Source organism: Gopherus flavomarginatus, chromosome 20 (assembly GCF_025201925.1).
Source record: "Gopherus flavomarginatus isolate rGopFla2 chromosome 20, rGopFla2.mat.asm, whole genome shotgun sequence".
Classification (NCBI taxonomy): Eukaryota; Metazoa; Chordata; order Testudines; family Testudinidae; genus Gopherus; species Gopherus flavomarginatus.
Window position 1 is genome coordinate 20019778 of NC_066636.1, and position 15910 is coordinate 20035687.

Consider the following 15910-nt stretch of genomic DNA (forward strand, 5'->3'; position numbering starts at 1 on the left):
AGCTGCACCCGTTCGTGCCAAGTGGCCAAGGCTCGTTTGATCATCCTGACCTGGTTTCCGTTGGCATTAGCAAGAGGTAGACATGTGTAATGGACTGGAGCGTTCGAACACTGCTGTGACAGAGGTTGGGTCAGGCCCTGAAGGGAAAGGAGAGTGGGGCAGTGGTTAGAACAGGGTCCTGGGAGTCAGGACTCCTGGGTCCTCTCTCTAGCTTTGCCATGATGCTGGGCAAGTCACACCCTTCTGTGTCTCAGTTTCCCCTTCTGTAAAATGTGGACAGTGACCCCACCTTCACAAGGGGCGTTGTGGCCTGAATTCGTTGATGACTGTGTAAAGTGTTGTGAGCCCCGCAGAGGGAAGGGGCTGGGTGGGGCAAAGAACTGCTGTGGCCATTTCTATAGCATATTCTCTCCCATTGTCACCAGGTCCCAGCAATCACTCTGGTCCTGGCTTTGTCACTGGGGGTGATCTAAGCATTTCCTTGGCTGCAGGGGGGATCCTTGGTGAAATCTGTTTGTACTTGTCTCCCTGTCAGATGCATCCCTGCCTAGCAACCCTCTGTAGGGGGCATTCTGCACCCCTCGTTTTCCAGTAGCCTTTACCAGCAGGCCCTGCAGATCCAGTTACAGGCCCGCTCAGCTGTAGGAGGCAAGTGGGCTGGCCTGTGAGATCTGGGAGAGGAGCTCTGCTTAGCCCCACAAGCCTGACCTGCCTGCACTGCCCCGAGGGGCATATGGGGAGCATCATTTGCAGTGAATGAGCTGAAGCTTGTGATGATCTGTGCATTTGCTCCTCTTCCAATCTGCCCCACACCCACCTTCCAGCAGTTCGAGGCGCAAACGCTTCCGTCTCTCTAGCTGCCAGCCTGGGTTCTGCCGATTATTCATTGCTCCTTCAAACCTTTCTGGAAAGAGCTCCCTGAAAGTGACCGCGAATTAGTACCTCACATGCCCGGTCATTGGCATATCTGTCATCTCTGCAGGGGTTTCAGCACAGCAGGGCGGGATCCAGTTTTTCCGTCCCGCAAACATTTCTGGAGAGGTCGGAAAAAAGATCCCCTTCTGAATCGGGATGAAAAGTCCATCTTGAAAACTTGCGCAAACTGACAGCTTGCAAAAAAAAATCTGGCTTGGGTCAACTGAAACATTTCATCTTGGTTTTGACTATTTTAACCCTCTATAATTAGCTTTCATTGCAAAATAAAAAAGTTGGCTGTCCAGAAAACTGGAATTTTTCATTTAGAAAAGGTTTAACACTACCACCCCCCACACACTTTTTTGAGTTGAAAATTCATCCAAACTGACCCTTTCCAAACCAGACCTTTTCTGCAGGATAAACTGGCATTTTGCTGACAACAAAAAAAATTTCACTGAAAAAATCCCAACTGGCTCCAGTGTTCTTGGGACTGGCAATGCAGTGGGTGCCCAGCTGCATTTCAGAGGCTGGGTCACCAGGCAGGATGCTCTGCTACAAGAACCAGAAGGCGCTGCTACCCCTCTAGTAAAGGCTCTTTGCCAACATCACTTCCCCACTGCCTGTCTTACCCACCTGGTAAATGGCCTGTATTTTTATTGCCAACCAGGGCAAAATGCAGGAGGGCCAGTAGCTGGCCTGGGGTGCTTTTGGCTGCATGAGTAGAGCCCTGTGTTTATACAAAATTGTGGATTGAATGCAGATCCCAAACAGGGTCCGCGGATATCCGCAGTCTTGCAGGGCTCTATGCATAAGATCCCTGGGGCCCGTCTGCCCCCTGTGTTAGGTGGAGTGTGTGGTGCCTGTGGTTTAAAGATCCATTCTCTTATGCAGTTTGGTCTTCTGCATCCGGCTCTGAAGCCACTGAGATCCCAGATCTGGGAGCTGCTATCGACTCATCTCTGATGGTAACTGTGCCTCACTGGGGGTGGGGTGGTTGGGAGAAAGCACCTGGAAAGGCCACTTCCTTTTCCCTGTGTTAGTCAGCAAGGGTGCAGCTTAGGCAGAACGGATGCGATCTAGGTTCATATCCCACGTCCATTGCCATGGTCTCTGGGTGCCACAGGCCCAGGTCTCCCGAGGTGGAGTCGGTGCAGATGCTGAGAGCTGGGGAGTAAGGTTGCCAGCCCTCCAGGATTATGTCCTGTGATGAAACCTCCAGGAATGCACCCAATCCAAATTGGCAACCTTAGTGGACGGTGAGCATGCGGCAGCCCAGCGGCTGTGTCTGGGCCAGTCCATTTCATCCCTGAGCAGCGGAAGGAGCAGAGTATTGTGGGGACCTTTATTTATCTTTTCCTCCATGGCCCTGCACCTAGGGCACCTGTGCGAGCTGGGTGTGGGAACACTGCCACTCCAACCTGGCGAGGGCTGATACCCACTCGGCACCGGTGTAAACGGATGAAGGGCAGCGGCCCGGTGTGGCTCTGTAAACAGGGCCACCCAAAGTGGGGGACAAATGGGGCAATATATAGTATATCAATATAGTATTCTATAGTATTGCAACTTTTTTTTATGGAAGGGGCCCCCAAAATTGCTTTGCCCCCTGGACTCCTCAATCCTCTGGGCAGCCCTGTCTGTAAATTTGCTCACACCTGGCCCACAGTGATAGCAGGGTTGAACCCAGCCCCTCTGGACTTAAAGGCACAGGCCTCTCCAAACTGAACTAAAAGGCCCCTCTCCGGTGTTTCAAGGCTGTAGCAGGCTCTTTGTAGGTTCAGGCACCCACCAAGAAGGGGACAGGTGGGTGATCCACAAAATGGTGCCAGGCCAGGCTGCGCTTTATGGGACTGCTGGGCTCAGTTGCTATGCGTGTGGGTCACTGCTGGCAGGAGGTGGGCCAGGTCCACTGGCTGAGGCAGGCGGGAAGGGGCATTTCCCAAGGGCTTGTTCATTTTGTCATGTATCTGATAGGAAACCCCTCGCCAGCCTGCCAGCCCTCGTGTTACTGTGCCTTGTGGGGCAGCCCCTTCCCCAGGCCGGTGGGGCTGGCGTGATCAGACCATGGGCCAGGGGATGGGCGAGGTGGGATGACTTTCTCTGTCACAAGGGTAGGGAGTTCTATGGGGCACAGGACAGGCCGGCTTTAGGAAGTGTGGGGCCCGATTCGAACAGTTTCGATGGGGCCCCGGCAGAGATGACTAAAAAAATATGTAAAAAAACCACATGGGGCTTGTACTCACTGGGCGGCGCTCTGAGTCTTTGGCGGCGGGTCCTTCACTTGCTCTGGGTCTTCGGCAGCACTGAAGGACCCGCCGCCAAAGTGCCACCGAAGACCCGGAGCGCCACCGGGTTAGTAAAAATTAAAAAGGCGCCTCTAGCCAGGGAAGGGATTCTTGGCCACTAGCCCCCCACTTTGGGCGACCCTGCCACTGGGCACAGGGCCCTCTTAGGCGCGGGGCCCGATTCGGGGGAATTGGTGGAATTGGCCTAAAGCCGACCCTGAGGACCAGGGAGGGGCAGGGAGCTGGGCCTGTGGATCCAGGGCTCCCAGGGCCATCTTCAGGGCTGCTCCATGGCTCTGGGCTTGGGTCGCACACGTGGGTCTGGTCTCTCTAGGCTTGACACCGCATGAGGGAGAACGCACAGGCTGCCCCACCAAATCCATGGTGCCAGGAAAGCTGGGTGCTGGGCAACCCGAGAGATGTGGCGAGCTGGAGAGACAAAGCCCTGAAATCCCCTGGGCCTCCCTCTGTGTGGTAGCAGAAGGCTGGGAGCACCCCGTTGGGGTGCTTGGCACTTCCTGGCAAACGAGGTTGCCCCTGCTGCCTGATGTTGATGGGCTGGTGATCAACCAGGGGAGAGCAGAACCCAGCACAGAAGGAACTAGATTCTCCCAGTGTGGGGGTGGAGGCACAGACCCTCACCAAGGTCCACATGTGGATGCTCTTTTACATCAGTGACTCCCTGGGCGGCTGATGTGTGCACTGGGGCAGGGATTTCCTCTGCTGACTGAGCTGAGCTGGCTGCATCACTCAGGGGGGCACACGGACCCCCCCACCTCCATAAGGCCACAGACTCACTGTCGAGTAGGACTAGGCAAGTCCCCTAAAGCAGCTGCTGGGTGCGTAGTGTGGAAAACCCCAGTACGTGAAGGGTTAATGCAGCCACAGGATTCGGATTAGCTCTGTGACAAGCAGCCCTTCTTGTAAGCCCAGGGACTCAATAGCTCCAAGGTGGCAAAAGCACCGTTAAGTCGTTCTGTGATCTGTGTTTGCACCAGCCCCTCTGGTGGGCTGAGCCCCTATGGCAAAATGCCAGGCTTCCTCTGCTCCAGCGGGTCTCCTGCTCCAGCCTCCGCCCGGTGACTTGGGAGCGGCTTACTGGTTTGTTGGCCTTCGCATCCCTCCTTGTCTGTTTCCTGCGCCTAGAGCATAATTGGCAGCTTCCTTTAGGACAGGGGGTCTCAAACTGGGGGTCGGGACCCCTCAGGGGGTGGCGAGGTTATTACATGGAGGGGTTGCGAGCTGTCAGCCTCCACCCCAAAGCCCGCTTTGCCTCCAGCCTTTATAATGGTGTTATTAATTAAAACCACTTTTTAATATATTTAAGGGGGGTCGCACTCAGAGGCTTGCTGTGTGACAGGGGTCACCAGTACAAAAGTTTGAGAATCACTGCTTGAGTGCCAGGGGGGACCCTGAAGGCAGTATTGGGGAGAACTGGCACAGCTGCATGGGTGGATGGACGGGCCTGTAGGCTGGGATTGCGGGGAGTGGCACAGCTGGTTATAGGGGGAGCCCAGGGCTGGGGTAGCTGATGGGAGCCAGGAGCCAGGACCACAGTGCATTAGCAGAGCTGGGTGTGTGGGGAGCCCCACAGTTGGGATAGCAGTGGGGATGGCAAGTTAAGATTGAGGGGGCAGCAATAGAGCTGGGAAGGAGGAGGGGGCCCAGAGCTGGCCTAGCTGAGGGCTTGTGGGTTGGGATTGAGGGGGGGCAGGGAGGGAGCCCAAGTGTGGAACATTAGAGGGAGCTGCAGGTTGGGATTGAGGAGCATTGCAGGGCTCTGCTGCTGGGGAGAGGCCCCTGTGCGTCCCAGGATCCTTTAAGAACCGTAGGAAATGAATACCCAGAAATGTGCTTTTAAATGAGGTTCAGCTTGTGAAACAAAGCCAGGCTGGCCTCTTCTCTCTCTCTCTTCCCCCCATGCCAGGCTGCAGCTTGGCCTGTGACCCTGCTGAGCACTTCCTGCCATGCCAGGAGCTGCTGCAAAGCCGGGCCCAGCTGCGTGCACGTGGGGAGAGCTAAAGACAATCCCCTGTGAGCATCAGTGGTGGCGTCACGCCCGCGTGAGGGAGAGCAGCGTCCGCCCGGAGTAGCGCTCTGAGCTGCAGACGTTCTGCCTCTCGAAGATGGTTGCCACCAAGCATCCTGCCTATGTGTGGGTCTGGTGGGGCTGTTCTCCCCCCGCAGAGCCCAGATCTGGCCCCCCACAGAGGAATGGAACAGAACTGAGCCCAGGGCAAAGCCGGCTGGCCCTGGGGGAAGCTCCCTGCTAGGTAGAGCTGTTTGGCTATGAATTTGCACCGTCTGGCAGGTGGCACTGCATCCTGGGCAGTGGCATGTGAGTCACTGGGGAACACAAGCATTGCCAGACTGGCTTCGACCCCAGGTCCGCCTAGCCCAGTGTCCGACAGAGGAAGCGGTAAGAACACCGCAGTAGCAGAGGTGGGATCATCTACCCTCCCAGCCCATGGGTCTCACCCTCGTCTTGAATAGGAAGCAGTGGGCTCCAGCCCTGAAGCACGCGCTCGTGATAGGGCCCTGTTGGGTGCTGCACAGACCTGGTCTCAGGTGGTGGGGACCTCCAGGTGCTCCCGGAACACCCCAATAATCCTCCTCTCTCTTGACAGTGTCTAGGGTACTTGCAGCTTGTATGAAAGATGTTCCTCCAGGAGTGCTGCTTCTGCCCCCAGGGGAGTTTGGGGGCAGGGGCTGATTTTGGCTGGCCTGGTGCTCAGACTGGCCCTGTCTCGGGGACAGGGGCCCTCTCTGTGTTACTGGCTTTTTGGCTAGTGGTATAGATGTGTGGGGTGGGCTGTGGGCTGGGCAGGGCATGGGAAGATGATCTCCTGTGCAGGGAGCTTTCATAGAACCAGAGCGTTAATAGGGACGGCAAGGATTTGAAGACCGCTACCACGTCCCCCTCCTTCATCTCCTCTTTTTCAGACTAAACATATCCAATTCCTTCAGCCTTTACTCCTATGGTGCTGGCATTCCATCCCTTGGACCACCTTGGTCGCTCGCCTTGGGATCCTTCCCAGGTTCTCTACGTCCTTTCTATACAGCAGTGACCAGAATTGGACACAGCCCTGCAGGACTTTCTCTGGTGACCGCTGGGGCTGAGCAGGCTGCCCCCTTTCCCCACAGTGCCCCCTTCCTGGTGACGAGAGAGGGTGGACGCACATCCTTCAGGGTGCTGCAGGTGTCCCGTAGCAACCAGGCAGGGACCAAGGAGCTGCTGGGACCAAGGAACCACTGGGGCCAAGGAGCCGCTGCTCCCTCGCCAGCCACGGTCTCATGCCAACGACAAGCGGCCGCCTGGTGCTGCACGGATGTGCAGCGAGAGCCAGGCTCGTGGTGTAAATAGACACAGGTTGGGGCGGAAAACTGCCCCACGGAGAAGGGATGTGGCTTGGCCAAGGTCAAACAGCAGGCCAGTGGCAGAGCTGCAGATGCAGCCCAGGACTCCTGAGTCCCAGGCCAACATGCTGTCTGCTAGAGTATCTTCCTTCCCCATTAGCCATCCCCACTGTCCATGGTTGGGTCCTTTCCCCACCAGCTATCCCCTCCTCTCACTAGGGTGCCCTGTTGATGCTGCCTGTGGTACAGCTTTCCCCCTCCTGTAAACATCCTGCTCTGAGGTGATGGCTCTCCAGCGGCAGTTTGCTGGCCTGGACAACACCCCAGCCCCACTCTGCCAGGCCTCTGGGCTGGCATGAGGCTGCTGGGGAGCGGGGGGCTGGCTGCTGAGCCTCTGCTTGGAGTCTACAGGAAACAGGTCACCTCGCAAAATCCCTGAAGCTCTTGCCCAGAAGCCATTGATGGCCTTGTTATCTGGTGCTCTCCCGGCCGTCATCAGTGCTTATCTCCCCGCCGTGGCCAGGTCCCCAATCCCAGTCGTGTGTTGCCCTCCCTTGTCGCCGTTTTCCCTCCAACCTAATCCTTGAAGGACAGCAGGGAGCGCAGCTAAAACGCAGGCTTGAGAAGAGGGAAATCCGGGTTCAAGAAAAGGTTCTGCCCCTGCCTGACTGCGTGACGCTGGGCAAGTTTCTTCATCTTGGCTCCCTCTCTGTACAATTCCTCCTCTGCCCTGTGTGTTTGAGGCAGCAGAGCTGTGAATAGAACCCAGGAGTCCGGGTCCCTGGACCCCGCTATTTCAGTCTTGGGCAAGGTGCAGTGAATGGGTCATTTTCCACTGGAGGCGTTTCAGAATGCTCCAGTCTCAGCTTGCCAGGGCTTCCCTGAAGGGGCTGAGCTAGGCACGTGTTGCAAATTGATTCTCATTCACCTCTTGGCCATTCATGAACTACCCCAACCCCCTTCTCCTGTGGCTGTTGGGAAAGGAGGGTCTTTTCAGGCCAGCCTAGAAATGAGTAAGTTTTGCTCTCTCTGGTCTGCCTGAAGTATCATTTATAATCGGCGTATTAAAGTATGCAGTGGCGGGTTTATTTCCCACTAGCTTCGGCCGGCACAGAGTTGTTGGCATCTCTTTATTATGGCCAATTGGTCTGTGATTTGTGGGTAATAGGGTCTTTGTGCCTCGCTGGGATATTACTGTCCTTTTGTCTAAGCGAAATCCACTTCTTATTGCAATGCAGGGAATCTTCTTCAAAAGGTACCTGCTTGTCTCAGGAGAATGTCCCGAAGCATCCCCCAAATGTATTGGCCAAGATTCTCACAAGCAGAGACTTGTGCTCCTAAGTCACATCTTCAAAGGAAATCAATGGGAATGAGGCATCTAAATACCATTGAGGATCCAGGCCCTGGTTGTTTTTGGTAAATCCCATCCTTAAATCCTTACTGAGACTGCTAAATAAGTCTTCTGATTTTTCAAGTATGGAGCCAGCCAGCAGCTCCTATCTGAGGTCAGATGGGGGCTCTTGGGTCCTCAGCACTTCTTAAAATCAGGATCCTTATTTAGAGACTTAACTGGAGATCTGAGAGCCCAATTTTAGCCACCTCTTTTTGAAAAGTCTGTTCCACCTTAATTAGAAGGCTCAGCTCTGTTAAGCTTTGTCTCGAGACCCTGGGAATGTCTGCTAAAGGGAAATTTCATTGTAAAATATTGATACAAGCCAGGGTTATTGTTTGGGGGTAACCTTGTTTATTTACAAAAAAAATATCCTCAGAGTCATGGTTGCTTGAATATGGGAGCAACAAACAACAGGCAATTTCCTTTCGCAGAAATTCCCATGTTTGCCACTCCAGTGAGCACTGTGCCCAAACATCTCTCTCTCTCTCGTGGCTTCCTCCCAGGATCATGCTCACAACTGCTTCTCCTGCCTCTCTGCCTCCAACACACAGGGCCTTCAAAACTGATAACTTAGCCCTTGCATTTGCAGCTAGAGAATGCTCCCCCTTGCTCCCAAGCCCACTCAGCTCAGCTCTGACTTGCCTTGGGCAGTCCCTCCATTGTTTGTAGCTGTCTCGACTACACAAAGGGGCCTAATTGCTCCTTCCATTGATTCTGAAAGGGAGTGCTTGGAAAAGCCATTGACTAGGTCTGTGATTGTCTTTGCCAAGGAGTCAGCTGATGGCACCTTTGAGAATAACTATATACAAATACACAGATCTCTCATCTGAATATCAACCTATCCGAACCCTACTTGGCTTGGGAGAGTTGCTGGATAGTTTGGGGATGACCAGAGCTAGATATAGGGATTCTTGTATATACAATATTAATAATCTATTTCCATGTTGCCACAGGTCATCCCCAGCTATGGCTCGGCTTTCCCAAGCTAAGCATGGTTGGGCTACACTGAACTTTGGATGGTAGATCAAGCAGGACCCTGGTGGCACAGGAAGTGACACTGGTGAGTCAGTAGGGGACGCTCTTCCTTTTGGTATGGAGTCGGTGGCTCAGCATGGTGCTAGGGTGCTGTGCAGCTGGAGGTGCCACCTGTCTGATGCAGTGAGAGACCAAGGTCCTGAGCTGTTGTGGGTGGTTAAAGACCCAGTGATACGTTCGTGTTTATGAAGCTGACTTTTGGGGCTGGGATGCCAGGGCCTTTTGCATTCTGCTGTCCTACATCTCCACCTGCAGTGGTGATCACACAGCATTCTTCCATTCCTGTCTCAAACGTGCGCTGTGCGGCTGTTAAACAGCCCCTGTGTCCCACCGCAGGGGTGGCAGCATTTCCACAGCAGATGGTTTAGAGGTGAGATAGCATTGGCCGAGCTCCTCTAGTTTCGTAGATAGAAGGTGCTGGTTAAGGGCAAAATACTAGCCAGGCTTTTCAAAAGGAGCACCCAATCACACTGGCAAGACTTGAGACACCTAAGAGCGGCCTTGTTTTCAGAGGATGGGGCTCAGCACTGTCTGGAAATCAGTCTCTTCCACGGTGTCATAAACTGGACCTCCAAAATTACTAATGACTTGGAATCCTGGCTTGGAGAACATGGGGATCTTTTTTAAGTTATTTATCTGTAATACAGTAACACCTAGGAGTTCCAGCCATGGGCCAGAACCCCATGGTGCTAGGCGCTGTACATATTCATTGCTATTAGGTGTATTATGGTAGCACCTAAAGCCTCAGTCCTGGGTCAGGTCCCTGTTATGTTCAGGCATACGCACAGGGAAGTTAGATAAAAACCATGAATACTCTTGCTGGAAGGTTGCCCTGGAACATGACTTTGTTACTTAAACTCCAGAATGGTAACACCCAAGGACCCAAAACCAGTGAGAGACAAAGCAGGCTGCTCCCTAAAGTGGAGCGGCACAACTCAGCCCACCTTATTCTAAGCTGGCTGTCTGCAGAGCTGACTGTGATTGGACACTCCTGGCTGAGCCCTCTAGCTTGCAAGCAGGACTGGGAAACTGCAAATTCAAGTGATAGCTTTTGATTTTAACAGTTTCAATCTACCACAGAGCCTATGGTGTTAGGCTCTGTAAGGTGGGAAACTGAGGCATGAGTCCAACTAATTTAGGCTTAATCAATTTTTGCCTTCATTTATATATTTTCAGACAATTGTCACTTATGTTTATGCCAGACAGTAAAGAGATAAAATGGAATAGGTGGGGACTCAAGTTCTGAGAAGCTCTCCTACCCTTCCTGATGGTTGTCTCACATTCTGGCCTCTGGGCTCCTCTTTCAGTCTCATCCCTTCAGTTTCCGGTCTGGTATTTCTCTGATTTGGGCCCTCATTCACTTGGTTCTTCCACATTTCCACGTTCGAGTCATTGCTTTCCTGCAGCCAACATTATTTAACATCACACATACCCAGTTCTCCATTGAGCCACGTTTTCATGATTTGTTTTTCCACCCTCCCGTCTATGCTGTTTGTAGCAGTGTGACTGCTTCCTGGGTCTGGGGGTCATTTGAAAGGGTTTTACCCTGCCCTCGTTAGCCCCCGCTTGCAAACCCCGGAAGTACTCCACATCGCCTATGCTGTGACTCACAGCTCCCCTGACTCAGTCTGGCTTAATGGCAAATAAAGTTCACGCAAACCTCAGAGTCCTTAACCGCAAAATAATCCACAACAGTCTTCAAGGAAGCCCCCAGTCATGAGCGTCACCTGCTTCCGCCAGCTCTCTCTGGCTGGAGCTCAGCCCTTTGGCCCTGCTTCCAAGTTTGCATGTGTGCGTGCATGCGTTCCTTCCTTTCCTTTCTCTCTCTCAACCAGATACACCTCTGCACCTTCCGCCTGCCTTTTATATTAGACAGGTGGGCGCCATCCTGTAATCAGGGTTGGTTTAGCCCCAAGCTCTCCAGCCTATGGGCAAGGCACTCTGTTAGTTATTCTAAAGTAAACCATTGACATTCCATCAATATCAAACTAACGCATCGTCCTCCTTCTTTGCCATTCAGCAATTGGCCTCGTGTTTTGGTATCATCGTCCGCTCTGCATGGGTCATCCTCAGTTATTCGTTGTCACCTTGATTTTGGCTACCGCTTCTCACTGTGGTGCCAACGGGAGAGCTCTCTCCTGTCGGCTTAGAGGGTCTTCCTCAAAGCACTACAGCGGCACAGCTGCCCTGTCAGCATATTTTAAGCTTTTCCAAATGTGGGTTTTCAGGGGACCTTTGCCAACGTCTAGCATCCTGCTTGGCAAACCATTGAAGAGCCTTGTCTGTAATTTTGCCTGTTGCGTTTTTGAGGTATGTCATTTGGCGTTAGGGCCTAGGTATTGAATTGTTCCCCAGCCACACTGTTCAGACAGCAGCCTCCTCCACCAGGAAGTGGCTTTTGAGAGAGAGAGCATGGCTGCCCTTTCCTACCTGATAACGCCCCCCTCTGTGTTTGTTCCCCCTCCCAGGACCGTCTCCATCTGCTGCCGCCCAAGGGAGATTCACCCAGTCGACTCGCCTGGCCACTCCGGCATCTCAAGCCTGGATTAAGCGAATGGGTCGCGGTTCAGTGCCTTCGATTGGCCGCCGTTGGAAAGCTGCATCCTCCTCACCCGCCAAAAATTCCCACCACTGCCCCCTGGCCTGAGGAGACGGGGAGGGGCCCTGCGTGCTCATCCAGGAAGACCCACCCTCCACACACAGCCCCCATTAAAGGCGGTTCCCATCCTCTTCTTCCTCACACCAGTGAGATCTGAAGGTGGGACGTCAGCAAGGGCAGAGCCATGGATGAGGGGTTCAGGGACCGCACGGCCTTCATCCGGGGGGCGAAGGACATTGCCAAGGAGGTGAAGAAGCATGCCACTAAGAAGGTGGGCAAGGGTGTGGACCGCGTGCAGGACGAATACACCAAGCGCTCCTACTCCCGCTTCGAGGAGGACGACGACGAGGAGGATTACCAGCCCCAGGACGGCTACTACCGCGGCGAGTCGGCCAACGACGAGGAAGGGGCCTCCAGTGACGCCACCGAAGGGCACGACGAGGACGACGAGATCTACGAGGGCGAGTACCAGGGCATCCCCCGCAATGACTCCCTGAAGGCCGGGGACCACCTGGCCGACAACCAGCAGGTGGTGAGCGAGTTCAGAGACTTTGAGGACCTGGAAGGGGACAAGAAGAAGGACAAGGAGGAGCTGGCCCAACAGTACGAGCTCATCTTGCAGGAGTGCGGCCATGGGCGCTTCCAGTGGACACTCTACTTTGTGCTAGGGCTGGCCCTCATGGCTGATGGCGTGGAGGTCTTTGTGGTGGGCTTTGTCCTCCCCAGCGCCGAGAAGGACATGTGCTTGTCCGACTCCAACAAAGGCATGCTGGGTAAGTCCTTGGGATGCCAGGAGGGAAGAGGGGGACGCCGACCCTCGAAGGGGAAAGAGGCATTCTGGGGGATGGTGTTCCTGGAGGGAACCTGGCAACCATAGGGCTGAAGCAGTAATGCTGGGAAGGCTGGCAGGGAGATATAGGCACTCTCTTTGGCTCGATGTGAAGTGGGGTCCTCGTAGCTGAAAGTTCCTTTGGCAACCCTACCCTTCTTGGTGTCCTGCTCCCAAATGCATGTGGGAGTGCTCTGCTGTGGGTGACACAGTCATTTTCAGTGCCTAGCACTCTCACGGTTAGCACATTGCCCGGTTCGAGCCTTTTTTGGGGAGGAACCTCCCTTGCTACAAAGCCTTTCAGTTGGGTCCACCCACCACCACCATCACCTTCAAGGCTCAGGATTTAGTGTGCAGAGAGCCCGCTCCCTGCCCCAAGCTCCTATGAGATTAGAATAATTGGTGTGTGCGGTGGGATAGCGGATGGGGTTTTGCAGAAGCCCTGAGTTGCAGTCCTGCCAAGGCCATAGTAAAAGGGGGAGGACGCTGGCCTTGAGTGAGAGTTCAGATTATTCTCCCTTCTGGGCTCTCAGCTGGTGTGATGCAGCGCCATACCATGCTGTTGGGAGCAAAAGTAGCAACAGTGGCTCGCAGCCCCAGGCAGACCCCTGTTGGTTTAGTAGCACAGATTGAACCCACTCTGGGTTGTGCTGTTGCAGGGGGCACAGGGCATGGCCAGAATGGGATCCAGGCCCCACGCAGCCAGGCATATCTGTGATTTGTTTTTCTGTTGGCTCAGGCTGCAGGCCCCTTCAAAAGCTGGGAGAGGCTCAGTCAGCTTTTGCTACCTCTCTCCTAGCACATGGCAACTGGGGTTTTTGCCCTGGCTGTGCTGCATGAACAGAGGGTAGTCTTGTTCCACAGCAAGTCATGCAAATTGCTTTCCCAGTGGGTGGACTCTGCCCTCCTCCCGCCCCTCCAATGGCAGGTTTTGGTTTTGGCTCATGTAATTTCTGCAGCAGCTACTGTGTGTGTGCCTGAGGCATGCCACTGCTCTCTGGTGGATGGAATCGGATTTCCCAAGCTCTGTGTCATCGTCCCTGTACTGCTAACAGCTGACGGGGATTCTAAAGTGGCAGAGACTTGGCTTTTTGGGGTGGGAGGTTGAGTTCTATCTGCCCTGCTCCGTATTGCAATCCATCAAGCCCTTGGTAGTCCTGGATTTGGTTTGTCACGGCTTTTCACTTCTTTGTTGGAGAATCTCAGTGTCTTACAGGTCAGGCCCCATGATCTGTCCCCTAAGGCTGGTCAATATCCTCCCCCTGGGAAGCAGCGAAGTGAAATGACTTGGGTCTAGCACACAGTTAGAGAGCTGGGAATAGGACCTAGGGGTCCTGACTCCCACAGACTGCTGCTCTAACCACTAGACCTCGCACTCCTCCCAAAACTGGGATTGGAACCCAGGAGTGCATGCTCTGTCCTCAGTGTGTTCGTGTCCCTGACTGTCCGGTCCCAGTGGCTAAAGGCCAGCAGCTCTTGGGATCTCCTCCCAACCCCTGCACAGCCCTGAAGATGGGCTCTTGGGAACTAGCCTGCTCTCTCCCGAGTGGGTCCCTGCAGCTTTGATTCCTGCTGAGTCAGTGCTGGCGCCCACATGACGGGATCCCGGTGGGAAAGGCCGTTGCACCTGGGAGATGCAGGCCCAAGGAAGCTGCGGGAGCGGGGGGCTGGGACCAATATTGGTAGCTTGTGGATTTGGTCCAGCTCGGGAGGAACAGCTACCGTGTCTGAACGTCCCAGACAGAGCCAACAGCCCACCCCGGCCCTCTGACACTGGCAGCGGGGCTGGGGACCCCTGAAGGGTGAGGTGTACCTGTGCCCTGCTGCCGCATCTCTGCCTAACTAGAGTCTGGAGGGGCTTTCTGTCCAGAGCTGAAGGATCTGCTCTCAGAATTATTTTGGAGCAGCTCCCTGGCCTGTGATACAGGAGATCAGACTAGAGGAGGAAACTGAGGCGCAGAGAGGCCAAGCTCTGTAGGATTTGCTCAGCAGTTGGGTGGTAGACCAGACCTCTCATGTCCCCCAACAGGCCTGTAGCCCAGGTGGAATTCGCACCCGGATTGCTTGACTGCAGGCGAATGGTTTCTCTATTAGGCCACACTGTTTTCCTAACCCGACTCTACCTCCCGGATGGATAATTGTGAGGCTGATGACAGTGAAGGGCTCGCTTGGTAGAACCGAGCTGGAAATGGGGGGCCGGGGGCTGGATTTGTAGCCAGGGGTGGTTCATGCTGTGAAATCCCTTTGGATGCTGCGACGGGCAAGAGCTCCCGGATGGCAGTGACAGTCGGTGACTCACGCCCTGCATTGTCCTCCTTCTCCCTCTGCCGTCCTCGAACACCGGCATAATTTAGCCAATGTGAACGGGCCCCCAGCTTATCTCTCTGCACCACTGACAGCCCCTCCGGGCCTCGGCACTGCCGCAAAGGGCTTAGTGGGAATTAAATCCAAATGAAAGCAAGCAGGAGGAAATCTTGCCTGAACGGCTGCAGAGAAGAGGGGTGAGGGGGTGGGGATGCTATAATTGGGGAGGGGGGGGGCAGGAGTCTGGGAACCCAGGGAAGGCCTAGAGCAGCCTGGATTTCAAGTGAGTTTTGTGCTAGAGGAAGGTACCGGATTGACGCCCCTGGCATGCGGCGATTTGAGCAGGTGCAGGCCGCACTGTGGCAAAGTTCGCTCCCCCTCCCACCTCAAGCACTGCCCGTCACAGCCCCGAGCAGGAGCTATCCCCTCACCTTGAAAAAGCTGTGAAGATTGGGGAGGGAGGCCCCCCTCCCACATTTGTGGGGTGCTCAGTCTCCATGACTCTTTCAATCCTTGGCCTGTCTGTGGAGTCTGTCCGCCCAGGGGCTGTGAGCGGGGGACCTCCCTGTCCTGCTAGGAACTAGACTGAGCCCCAGCAAACTCGTTGCATGATGACCACAGGACTGACTCTCAGCCACGCCTGTCCCAGGCCTGAGCGTGAAAAGCACCTTTGCCCCGGCCCAGGCCATGCTTGGCGTGGACCTCTGCACCTTCCCCTCTGGAGATCTCCAGCTGCGAGAGCTGTTGCTGGCCCCGTGCGTAGGCCAGGGCAGGAGCGCGCGTGCATGATGAGACCCAGGCAGGGTGTGCTGGCTGAGCACAGGTGGAGGGATAAGGGGGCCATGTGTGTGCAGGGGAACATGCGTGTGTCTGTGTGGAACCACGAGGCAGCGCCCAGCTGTGCGGGAGGCTGATTCCCCTTTGTGTAGCGGCTGGCCCGGCCCGACCCCTTGCGTTGCCCCTTCCAGCACTTTAGGGGGACAGTCACTTGCATTGATGGGACCTGGGCTGCGGAGCGGTGCGTCAGGGAAGCTCCTTGTTCTGCGCTCTCCATCCCCAGAGGACTCCAGCCCTTTCGCTGAACTCCCACTGGGAGTGCCCGGCATGAGCTCTGGAAGGACCCTGCCTGGCAGCAGTTGCCAGGACTGTCTAGCTGCTAATTCAGTGCTTGGATTTGCTTGGATCTCTCTCCATAG

At 54.9% G+C, this 15910-nt stretch overlaps 1 protein-coding gene and 1 long non-coding RNA gene across 3 annotated transcripts in view; one reads left to right on the forward strand and one right to left on the reverse strand.

Moving 5' to 3' along the window:
* The window catches only part of LOC127038205 (uncharacterized), a 246081-nt gene that overhangs the window by 208819 nt on the left and 21352 nt on the right, over positions 1-15910 (reverse strand). The window lies entirely within an intron of this gene.
* Positions 1-15910, forward strand: part of SV2A (synaptic vesicle glycoprotein 2A) — a 50799-nt gene that overhangs the window by 2524 nt on the left and 32365 nt on the right. The window contains exons 2-3 of one of the 2 annotated variants that reach the window (XM_050930686.1): positions 8901-9007; positions 11451-12354. In XM_050930686.1, coding sequence (XP_050786643.1) covers positions 11766-12354 — 589 coding nt within the window. In that variant the 5' untranslated portion in view covers positions 8901-9007; positions 11451-11765. The remainder of the gene's footprint in view (positions 1-8900; positions 9008-11450; positions 12355-15910) is intronic. The other variant, XM_050930685.1, reaches the window with a different exon arrangement.